The sequence below is a fragment of the Gigantopelta aegis genome, chromosome 15 (genome assembly GCF_016097555.1).
Source record: "Gigantopelta aegis isolate Gae_Host chromosome 15, Gae_host_genome, whole genome shotgun sequence".
Classification (NCBI taxonomy): Eukaryota; Metazoa; Mollusca; class Gastropoda; order Neomphalida; family Peltospiridae; genus Gigantopelta; species Gigantopelta aegis.
In genome coordinates, this window is record NC_054713.1 from 34,655,925 (window position 1) to 34,668,777 (window position 12,853).

At 38.4% G+C, this 12,853-nt stretch overlaps 2 protein-coding genes across 2 annotated transcripts in view; both read left to right on the forward strand.

Annotated features, from left to right (window-relative positions):
• LOC121390532 (deoxynucleoside kinase-like) overlaps positions 1-736 on the forward strand; it is a 28,022-nt gene extending 27,286 nt beyond the window's left edge. Inside the window, exon 10 of the mRNA XM_041522364.1 lies at positions 501-736. Coding sequence (XP_041378298.1) covers positions 501-599 — 99 coding nt within the window. The 3' untranslated portion in view covers positions 600-736. The remainder of the gene's footprint in view (positions 1-500) is intronic.
• A 9,804-nt stretch (positions 737-10,540) lies between these two features.
• On the forward strand, positions 10,541-12,054 carry LOC121389784. The gene is made up of 2 exons (XM_041521433.1): positions 10,541-10,958; positions 11,518-12,054. The coding sequence occupies exons 1-2, from the start codon at positions 10,947-10,949 to the stop codon at positions 12,052-12,054; spliced, it is 549 nt and encodes a 182-aa protein (XP_041377367.1). The 5' UTR covers positions 10,541-10,946.
• The last annotated feature ends 799 nt before the right edge of the window (positions 12,055-12,853 follow it).

Here is a 12,853-nt window from a genome sequence, read left to right on the forward strand (position 1 = left end):
GAAACCCCTCTAAACCAGACACCCTTAGGCCCAAGATAAATGTCTGATTTTTAAGTGGGATCTGGTTTAGAGAGCTTAAGTTCTATACTGGTTTTAAAAAAGGGACTCTGTAAAACATCCGGTTTTGAGGGAATTCCGGTTTTAAAAGGATCCGGTCTTGAGGTGTTTTCTTTTGCCTTATCCGAAAATTGGTCGGGCCATTTTTCTTTGATGAAATGCTTCGATAACATATATTTTTTCAACATGCTATGAACGTTTTTTTATTTTTTTGATCCTGGAATACAGATTTTAGGCTGCCCCAAAACTGTTCCTATCTTTGTTTGTTTTGTTTAAAGACACCACTAGAGCCTACTGATCATCAACTATTGGATATAAAACATTTGGTAATTCAAGCAAATTATTTTGGAATATTTTTGTCCATTCATTTCACCTGTTGTCTTATTATATTTTCTGATACTATGACATACAAATATTATTTAAAAAAATTGATTTCTTTTCAGGTTATTAATGCAGAAGTAGACGAGACCGATTTGAAGAAAACAATTTCGAAACTTGAACCACAGATTCTGTGTGGAATCTCTTCAAATCAAACAAGTTAACGAATTCTTAGACATTTTAACTGAATTGACACATACCTCATCAGATATTTAAACTAAACCTCAGATATTTTATTTTAATACCATTTTTAATTAAATCTGACATTTGTCATATATATTTTTACCTGAAACTTCAGGCATTTAAAGTAAAAGCTCTTATAATTTTAATTGAAATGTTTTAATATTAGATTTAAAGATAGTTTAACTTACAACATTTTGATTTAACCTCTGATGTTTCATTCAAACTGACATTTTAACAAACATTTCAGATGTTTTAATTGAACCTCAGGCAGGTAACTTAAACTTCAGCTGTTTAATTCCATCTCAGATGTTATAATTGAACATCGGACAGATAACTAAAACTTCAGCTGTTTAATTCCACCTCAGATGTTATAAATGAACATCGGACAGGTAACTAAAACTTCAGCTGTTTAATTCCACCTCAGATGTTATAACTAAACCTCAGACAGGTAACTAAAACTTCAGCTGTTTAATTCCACCTCAGATGTTATAACTGAACCTTACAGGCAACTAAAACTTCAGCTGTTTAATTCCACCTCAGATGTTATAACTAAACCTCAGACAGGTAACTAAAACTTCAGCTGTTTAATTCCACCTCAGATGTTATAATTGAACATCGGACAGACAACTAAAACTTCAGCTGTTTAATTCCACCTCAGATGTTATAAATGAACCTCAGACAGGTAACTAAAACTTCAGCTTTTTAATTCCACCTCAGATGTTATAAATGAACCTCAGACAGGTAACTAAAACTTCAGCTTTTTAATTCCACCTCAGATGTTATAAATGAACCTCAGACAGGTAACTAAAACTTCAGCTGTTTAATTCCACCTCAGATGTTATAACTAAACCTCAGACAGGTAACTAAAACTTCAGCTGTTTAATTCCACCTCAGATGTTATAATTGAACCTTACAGGCAACTAAAACTTCAGCTGTTTAATTCCACCTCAGATGTTATAATTGAACCTTACAGGCAACTAAAACTTCAGCTGTTTAATTCCACCTCAGATGTTATAATTGAACCTTACAGGCAACTAAAACTTCTGCTGTTTAATTCCACCTCAGATGTTATAATTGAACCTTACAGGCAACTAAAACTTCAGCTGTTTAATTCCATCTCAGATGTTATAATTGAACCTTACAGGCAACTAAAACTTCAGCTGTTTAATTCCACCTCAGATGTTATAATTGAACCTTAGACAGGAACTAAAACTTCAGCTGTTTAATTCCACCACAGACATTTTAACTTAGACCTCAGATGTTTTGACCTCGGACATTTTAGTTAAAACCTCGGAAATTTTAATTCAACCTCGGACATTTTACCTTAAACCTCAAATTACTCATGTTTTTATATATATCTGAGGTTTTCGTTATCATATAATGTTAACAGGACTTGATGGATTTTATTTTCATTTGCTTTGTCTAATAACATCACTGTTATCGGTTTGTAATACAAACAGCACATACTGAAATCCTTTAAAGGGATATTCCTGAGTTTACTGCATTGTAAGATGTTTCTGAGTAATAAAATATTTCTACAATTAAACTTGCATGTTAAATATATTTTCTTGTTTAGAATATCAGTGTCTGTATATTCAGTGTGTTTCTGGTCGTCTTAATATTTCTAAGAAGACGAAACTGAATTTTGTCTTCAAATAAGTTTGTACGTACGAAAAAACTATATTTTAGGCAATAAAATGAAATTTAACCTAGTACAAATATTAGAACGATCAGAAACACGTTTAATATACAGCCACTAATATTTTATGCAGAAAAATATATTTGGTATATAATTACAATTGTTAAAAAGTCTCTGTTAGTCGATAACATCTTAAAAATTGGAGCAAACTCAGGAATATCCCTTTAAAGGAAGAATCACGGCATCCTCACATTTCTTTGCATCTTCAACTAAATGATGTGTTCCATGTTTGTCGAAAGAATAACAGCAAAATTGTTGGTGCTGTATTTTTGTGAACACAAAACAGTTTGTGATCTCAGATTTTAATGTTTGACTTTAATGCTGCAACTTTTAATATGTTATCGACTAACAGAGCCTTTTTAACGATTGTAATTACATATCAAATATACTTTTCTGCATAAAATATTAGTGGCTGTATATTAAACATGTTTCTGATCGTTCTAATATTTTTACTAGATTAAATTTCATTTTAATTCCTAAAATGGTTTTTTTGTATGTTCGAAATTATTTGAAAACAAAATCCAGTTTGGGCTTCTTACAAATATTAAGATGACCAGAAACACATTGAATATACAGACACTAATATTCTAAACAAGAAAATATTTAATATGTAAGTTTAATCGTAGAAATATTTTATTAGTCGGAAACATCTTGCAATGCAACAAACTCGGGAATGTCCCTTTAATTAATCTGTACATAGCCTAAACTAATGAAGAGTTGGGGAAAAAACAGAACTAGACCAGTGTTTCTCAGCTGTTGTTATTCACGGTTACGAGTTTGTTTGATACTTTCACCAGTCCTTATTAGTCTCCCACCGGAGGGGACTATAGATTCTATGTCCATCCGTCCGTCTGTCCCACTTATTGTTTTATCACACAGTGCCTTGAGATATTGTATAGCTTTATCATGTAGTTACAGATCAAGTTCGACTTTCATGAAAATTTACCCATTTTTCACAGAGTTGTGGCCCTTGAACTTAGGAGATATGAACCTTTTTTTTTCCCACGTGTGAAATCTTGTGTATAGCTTTATCATGTAGTTGCAGATCAAGTTTGACTTTCATGGAGATTTACCCATTTTTTAACTCTTATGGCCAGATTAAGCTTTACTTTCATGGGAATCTATTCAAGGGCCATTACTGTCAAAAAAGGAATTTATTCAAGTTTGACAGATCCTTAACCATATGTCTGACGCCATATAACCGTAATTAAAATGTGTTGAGTGCGTCGTTAAATACAACATTTCTTTCTTATTCAAGTTTGACCGAGTTATGGCTCTTGCAATTTGGAGAGTTGTGGGCCCTGATAGAGGACATATATTGTTTTTGTATTGCTTTAGCAATACTCCAAATGCTTGTATTTGAGAACAAAAATCAAATCTGCATGCATGTTATTGTCATTACCTGGTATTTGTATAATTGACCCCATCGGTGGCCCCATTAAGCTATTTCTCGTTCCAGCCAGTGCACCACAACTGGTATATCAAAGGCCGTGGTATGTGCTGTGTTACTGGCCTCGGTGGCGCAGTGGTTAAGCCACTGGACTACAGGCTGGTAGGTACAGGGTTCGCAGCCTGTTACTGACTCCAACCCAGAGCAAGTTCTTAAGGGCTCAATGGGTAGGTGTAAGGCCGCTACACGCTCTTCTCTCTCACTAACCATTAACCAACTAACCCACTGTCCTGGACAGACAGCCCAGATAGCTGAGGTGTGTGCCCAGTACAGTGTGCTTGAACCTTAATTGGCAGGGGTTCTAGAATAAAAAAAAAATTCACTTGCCATGGGGCCAGTTGGGATATAAGCACAAACATAAGTTGAAATGAAATGAAAATATGCTATCCTGTCTGTGGGATGGTGCATATAAAAGATTCCTTGTTACTAATGAAAATATGCTATCCTGTCTGTGGGATGGTGCATATAAAAGATCCCTTGTTACTAATGGAAATATGCTATCCTGTCTGTGGGATGGTGCATATAAAAGATCCCTTGTTACTAATGGAAATATGCTATCCTGTCTGTGGGATGGTGCATATAAAAGATCCTGTGTTACTAATGGAAATATGCTATCCTGTCTGTGGGATGGTGCATATAAAAGATCCCTTGTTACTAATGGAAATATGCTATCCTGTCTGTGGGATGGTGCATATAAAAGATCCTTTGTTACTAATGAAAATATGCTATCCTGTTGTTAAACAAAACAAACTTTATATATGGCAAACCAGTGCCTCATGACTGGTATATCAAAAATAGGTTGTTTTGTTTAACGACACCACTGGAGCACATTGATTAATTAATCATTGGCTATTGGATGTCAAACATTTGGTAATTCTGACTCGTAGTCATCAGAGGAAATCCGCTATATTTTTTATTAGTAGCAAGGGTTCTTTATATGCACTTTTCCTCGGACAGTAAAGCACATACCACAGCCCTTTACCAGTTGTGGTGCACTGGTTGGAATGGTAAAAACCCAATTACCATATATAATGCATGTACTTTTATACTGTTGTAGGTGCCCTTTTTAAATGTTACATCCTCTCTGGAAACGTCCTGCATTTGTTCCTGACATGAACTCTGTATGTATAGTAATATGGCATGACTCATCACCTGAGAAACATTGGTTTAGCCAAGTGTATGTTTGAATGTAGAATTTTTACATGTGCATGTGTATCCAGGGTTCATACACATCCTGGAAATCCTGGAATATCCTTGAATTTTGTGATTTTAAAATCCAGGCTTGCAATGTCCTAGAAAAAGTATTAAATTTTATTGTGTCCTGGAAATTTCAGCCAAAAATGTGGTGGTTTATTTTTTTTCGCTTCTTTACTTTTGTTGTCCTTATAACCTGTCTAAATTCAGACAACAATTTGTTATAAAAACATCCACTGATTGAACATTTCATGTCCTGGAATTTTGTTTTAAATGTCCTGTAAAAGTCTTGCAAATGTCCTGGAATTTTATGTTTGTTTTAAATGTAAGAACCCTGGACTATAATTGTTAAAATTGAATATCTAGTTTTAAGAGAGCGTATTTCTACTCTGTAGACAGATTCGTTTGTTGTTAATATTTACTGTGTAGTTGTTAGTGCTATTATGTGTATACTGACTTTTTAAAAAACTAATTGTATCTCATACAATAATGAAATATATATGAACACATTTTTAATTGTTTGTGTTTGTAGTCGTAAGTACTGTAGATTGTGCAATAACTTTTTCTTGATTTTCTTAGTTTTTGTTTTGATTTTGATTTGCAATAATATTGTTTTATAGTGCTCCTAATAAAAGTGGGGGATTTCCAAACAACTTGCCATAGTAATTTATCAGTCATATTTATCGTGTTGTATATATATATATATATATTTTTTTTTTTTTTTTTTTTTTTTAATTTTGTACTATTTAAAAAAAAATCTGCCAATTGTTGTGTAAACGGTATTTTAAAGGTGTACCTAATCATCTGATCTACACGATTTTATTTTTATAAATAATTATTGTGACTATATTGACTATACTGGGTGTGCTTTCCTGGACCTATACCCGAGCTATTTTAATTTCATTTACACTTCTTTTCGTGCTTGTCTCCAATTAAGATTCAAACACGCTGTCCTGGGCACACACACACCTGAGCTATCTGGGCTGTCTTTACAGGACTGTGGATTAGTGGTTAGTTAGAAAGAAGCAAGATGTGCCTTTACACCTACCCATTGAGGTGTTAAGCTGACTGGGTGGGAGACCGGCCTTGGTGGCGTCGTGGTTAGGCCATCGGTCTACAGGCTGGTAGGTACTGGGTTCGGATCCCAGTCGAGGCATGGGATTTTTAATCCAGATATCGACACCAAACCCTGAGCGAGTGCTCCGCAAGGCTCAGTGGGTAGGTGTAAACCACTTGCACCGACCAGTGATCCATAACTGGTTCAACAAAGGCCGTGGTTTGTGCTATCCTGCCTGTGGGAAGCGCAAATAAAAAATCCATTGCTGCTAATCGGAAAGAGTAGCCCATATAGTGGTGACAGCGGGTTTCCTCTCAAAATCTGTGTGGTCCTTAATCATATGTTTGACGCCATACAACCGTAAATAAAATGTGTTGAGTGCATCGTTAAATAAAACATTTCTTTCTTTCTTTCTGACTGGATGGGAGCCGGTACCGGTCCGATGGCTTAACCACTGTACCACCGAGGTGGGTTTCTACCTGCAAGTCTTGATTGGGGGGCCATCCATAAATCTAGAATTTGTCTCACACCTTTTGTACATTTCATCATAACTCATCCCCCACCCCACCCCACCCCACCCCTTGTACGTATATCCTCGGGGGGGGGGGAGAGAGAGACAGACAGACAGACAGACAGAGAGAGACAGACAGACAGACAGAGACACACAGGGGAGCATATCCTGGTCGCTTTAGTTTCCGACGCTTATGGTAAATTGTGAATGATCCCCCATCTTTTTGTCGACATGGTTGCATAGTTTACAAAAAACAATATTCCTCCCCCATCCTTAAAATGTATTTATATATGTATGTATATATGAATATTTATATCTTTATATGTGCATACAGAATGTCAACGAGGTATTAAATCACTAGCACAAGGGATGAAAATAGTGTGGGGGTTTTCGGGGGGGGGGGGGGGAAGGGGTTATCTCACAAATTGTTTCACCCCGTTGTACAGGAACTCCCCTGTATTTACAAATGGCTGGATTGTCGAAGGTAGGGACGGGACGTAGCCCAGTGGTAAAGCGTTCGCTTGATGCGCTGTCGGTCTGGGATCGATCCCCGTCGGTGGGCCCATTAGGCTATTTCTCGCTACACGCAGTGCACCACGACTGGTATATCAAAGGCCGTGGTATGTGTTATCCTGTCTGTGGGATGGTGCATATAAAAAATCCTTTGCTGCTAATCGAAAATAGTAGCTTATGAAGTGGCGACAGCGGATTTCCTGTCTCAATATCTGTGTAGTTCTTAACCATAATATGTCTGATGCCATATAGCCATAAATAAAATTAGTCGAGTGCGTCGTTAACTAAAACATTAACGGTTGCGGTTGCGAATAAGCTTTATTCTGTCAAGCCAGTCCTGGGAGAGTGGCAGTCATCCTACAGGCGGTGCAGGAAGGTTGATGTAGTGATCATCTCAAGCCGACGAGAAATGATATATTTGGCAACAGAAATGTTTTGGAATCGTTTAAATTACATCCAGAATTAGTTGTAAAGTTTTTAAAACACTTCGACTTCTTTACAACGTTTTAAAATATACTTACCTTGATTTTATGTATTATATTATCTCCCCCCCCCCCCCCCTCCCAGCTCCTTACACTGGTTTTACATGAATATATATATATACTACTCAAAAAGAATTTAAGGGTCAAAAATTTATAACCAAATAAGTTTCAGAGTGTATTAGATTGATGATGTAAACTACACCAAAAATTTAATTTATTGTTCCAATATTTACAAAAAAACACAAATAAACGTCACTGTATACAAGAAAGTCACATGACATGCTGTCAAAGTTGAAGGTTGTCAAACATGGATTTTACACATTAGAACATTCGTTTAATAGTGTGTGAATCCACCCCTGGCGCGAATACACTCGACACATCGTTGCCTCATGCTGTTGATCAGACGTCTGAAGAACTCTTGGGGAATGGCCTGCCACTCTGCCATAAGAAGTTGACCCAGATCATGAAGGTTGGCCGGAGGGGCATGGTTATCCCGAACTCTCCTGCCCAATTCGTCCCAGGCGTGCTCTATTGGGGCCAAGTCAGGCGAATATGCTGGCCAGTCCATCCTGGGGATACCTTGTTGTCTGAGTAAGTCCGTTACGACCCTGGCGCGGTGGGGTCTGGCATTGTAATCCTGCAGAACTGCCCCGCCGCCAATCTGCTGAAGGCCTGGGAGAACCAACGGCCGAATAATCTCATTCAGATAGCGGATTCCATTCAGACTGCCATCCACCACATAGAGGGGGGTCCTGTGGTGGATAGAGATGCCGCCCCACACCATGACGCTGCCACCACCGAACCGGTGACGTTGTCTAACGTTAACGTCAGCGAAGCGCTCCCCAGGACGTCTGTAGACACGAACCCGACCGTCGTTGAACTGGAGACTAAACCTGGACTCATCAGTGAACATCACTCGACCCCACTGAACATGTTGCCACCGCAGATGAAGCGTGCACCAGTGACGTCTGGCCGTTCTGTGACGTGATAGGAGTGGTGGTCGAACAGCCTGGCGACGGCAGCGTAGATTATTGGCCCTCAGACGATTGCGTATGGTTTGATCAGACACTCGAGTTCCAGTCGCAGTCCGCAGATTGTCACGTAATCGGCGTGCAGTGGTTGTGCGTTGACGTAGAGCCATATTGGTGATGTAGCGGTCCTCTCTATTTGTAGTGCTTCGGGGTCTTCCCGAACGTGGACGATTTCGAACAGAATTCGTTGCTTGGTACCGTTGCCACAGTCGGCCAACGACTCTCTGACTGACACCAAGTCTCAGAGCAACATTTCTTTGCGTATTGCCATCCTGAAGCCAAGCAATAGCCCTTCCTCGATCTTCGATAGTCAGTTGAAGTCGTACCATTGTCGAATTGGAGTGTGCATGGAATACACGTGCAAAGCGTGCAAATGAAGCGCTTTGTGAAAAAGCAAGTTATGGGCACTTAGCAGACCTTTCGCTTTCACCCTAATTTACGTGCAAATGTAAGCATGTTTTCGCCATTAGAACTAGTCGACAGTGTCAATGACAGTGGATTTTAATTCATTTATGGGTTGCTTAGACCCACTTTCGTCAAAATGGAACAATACCATGCGTGACATTATGGTCTAGCTAATATAATTGACATTCAGAAAATAATGTCGAAAATATCGTCTGACCCTTAAATTCTTTTGAGTAGTAATATATATAAATATTTCCTTATAAAGGCGTTTTAGGTAAAACATATTTTAACTAAAACATGTTCTAACCTAAAACACATTTTAAATCCATATCATAAAAACTTTTTTAGGAAAAAAGTTTCACTTAAAACATTGTTTTAGAGTACCGTTTTAAAGTGTACACATACCGTATATGCAATATCAGGAATGCGAAATATATGTCGGATGTGGGGAAGGGGAATGTACTTCGGGATGTATGCGTAGATCTTCACGATTTTTTTTTTTTAACTCTTGGACTGATTAAAGGACGAATTAAGGGAACGAACGAAATGACAATCTTTTAAAGACTGTTTTATTGTTTTTTCTCTACAATCGTTTTGCTCTGCGAATATGTTCTTTATATGTTCTTTTACTTACTACAAGGTTCTGTCCGTTTTCAAAAGACAAAAGTAAAAAAGAAAAGAAAATCAGAACCTGAACCTGAAAGAACATCAACAAAATCTTTATCACACAGTTCCACTAATTTACGTTGAACACTCCATAACATAATTTCAATTAAATGTTCACCCTCCGACTCATCCTGTGCAGTAGATGGTACATACAGCCTTCCGTTAAGCAACACACCACTATTTTTCGTGTCGTTACTTGTTGTAGCAGCTCAATATAATCCGGTTTAGGAAATAGTTCCTTATAAAAACAGATAGTACAAAATTCTGATATGCTTTTTGAAATTTTTCTTTGATGATTACACGTAGGTTGACCTCTGTAATATTAAAATAACCCATTCGTTTGAAGTTATTTATATGTAGTACTACCTGGCAAGAACTGTTCAGTTGGTGCAGTGCCACTTGATTAATAGCAACACGAGGCGGTGCTCCGGCATGGGGGCTGGTCGACCTATGATGATGTTTTTACACGATACTTGTCAGTTGAGAGCACTCCCTAACATTAGTAGTCACATGACCCTCTCAATAGTGTTGTATTTTACACACAATGTATTTCGACATAGAAATTGAACTGAACTGCATGGAGTAATTAATGTTGGCGTGTAACCTTATCAGATAGCTTGTTGTATAGAAGATTAGCACGTTGATTGTTTACTCTGAATTCGTTCAGTTTAGGGACTAGCATTTGTTTGTTGTGTCACTTAATGATTTGTATTTACCATAGTTTGACACCTACTAGCCGATGAATTTTTCGTGCTGGGGTGTCGTTAAACATCTATTCTATTCTGTTTGTTGTTGTGGGTTTTTATGTTTGTTTTTGTTTGTTTTGTTTTGCTTTGTTTTTGTGAGGAGTTTGGGGGGGGGGGAGGTTGTTTTGCTTGTTTTGTTGTTGTTGGGGGGGGGGGGGGGTTGTCTAATAATAGTTTCGGGAAATTATAAGATGGAGATGGAGGTAACGTAACAAAACAATGCAAGGGTCACCACCATCAGTGGAACACAGAGAGGCGCGGAGGCCGTCCCCCATTTGTTCCTGTTATTGTATTTGAAACGCGGGAAATGCGTCAGTTGAACATTTGAAATTCATAATCTTATCGAGAGAGTATACCCCCGAACTACTGTAATAGATTCAGGTCCTCCAATTCCCAACCCTTGCCCATCACACTGACACCACCACCCTACTTTCAAATAAACTCCGCTGGTTCTATCAATTGCACCGTTTCTTAATTACAGGTTGTCAAACATTGTAAATGTGAAGTGCGGTCATTTCCATTCCACTTGCTGCCGAAGAGATTTGCATTTCTCAAAGGATACACCTGGAAACCCATGATAATACAGGTAACTAGACACATTGTTAAAACCACGATAGGCGATATAACCTATATATATATATATATATATATATATATATATATATATATATATATATATATGTATGTATGTATGTCTGTGTGTGTGTGTGTATGTGTGTGTGTGTGTGTGTGTGTGTGTGTGTCACCAAATTATTATTATGAGTGGTAGCCAGTCAATATTAATACTGTAAAAAATATGTCCCTATGTACAGTTTGTTTTAACAACATCACTAGAGGACATTGATTTGTTAATCATCGGCTATGGGGTGTCAAATATTTGGTAATTTTGACGCATTGGTCATAGAGAGAAAACCCGCTAAATTGTTCCATTAGTAACAAGGAATCTTTTTATTTACACCATTCCACAGACAGGATAGCACAAACCACGATCTTCGATATATCAGTCGAGGTGCACTGGCTGGAACGAGAAATAGCCCAATGATCACAGTGACTGGGATCGATCCACCACTGGGCTACTTCTCGCCACTGACAATTCTCAGAGGTCTCTCACGGCATTTTTTACATCCATTTGTTGTCTATTCCAGGCAGTCCTTCCACATACTGAAATTCTCATTTGGGTCGACGCTTCAATACGGTTTGTTACTGGTAATCTGAAACCTTTGTTTGATGATGTTCGTTCATCGGGTTTAGTGCTGTACTTCACCCCTTTTTCAGCTGGACAGTTCACATCAAAGAAAATGTTCAACTATTTTGGAGATAGCGCTTGCCAGTTCGAAACGTACTTTCAACTCGGGGCTGGGTTTATAGCAGCGCACAATGAACGTTTCATGAGGGACGTCATGTTTAAGACGTGGTGGGCATGCGCTGTAGACCCAGAATGCATGTGCACCGATTACGATAATCGGGAACTGAGCTGCAATATGACGATTAGAAAATACTCGAAGTGTCATAGATTTGACCAGGCGACCCTCACTCTGATGCTGGCGAAGCTGTTCAGAGAATTTACGTTCAGTTTCAGATCGCCATATACAAAGTATTTCAGTGTGAAACAGGGTCATTCCGATAACTACTTTCAAGAACTGGAGGCCAAAATGCACAGGGATGACAGGGGCGTAGCGTGATCTGGACCGGGTGGGGAGGGGGGGAGGGGGAAGGGGGTTCCAATATGAACAAAGTGGACCTTTTCTATTTTGTTTTTGCACCACCAGAAACTCCATATGTATAAACCTGTATGTTTTAGTTCTGATAGCGGACCATATGCTTGGGGGGGGGGGGGGGGGGGGGGGGGGAGAGAAGAGAGATTCGTCCGACCCCCCCCCCCCAGCCTACGCCCCTGGATGAAAGTGTGAACCCAGATGGAGGGCACTATAGCCTCTTTTAAAAACATACTTATCTGCCCTTGATTTGCAGAGCGCTAAGCGGCCCCAATTAGCCACTAAATTATTTCCGGCGCGTCTACGCTCCAGTCGCTTGCAACAAAGGCCCTTTGTTACTACTGAATTGTGGAGTAGTTGTCGACTTGTTCTTTTATTTTCTGACGTTAATAAAGAGAGGTTATTACCAGAGTGTTTTTCGGTATCGTCAATATTATATATTAGGAATAAAAATTGTATTATGCGAGCCTCTGGCGGGCATAATGCATTATTTTTATTCCTAATATATGATATTGACGATACCGAAATACACGAGGGTAATAACCTCTTTATCATATAATCTCAAGCTTAATACAACGTGTTTTTGTAAACTGTACACGCAACTTTAATTCCAGTCCGCCATTACTAGATATTCAAATGACGTAAGAATATGTGGCGCGGTGTATTTTTGAATGGAAATGACGTCAAACTCGAATTACGTCATTTGGGATGTCCTTACATCAAAATAAAGTTATGCCTAACGTTTTTTGTTTTCTGAACGCTGGAC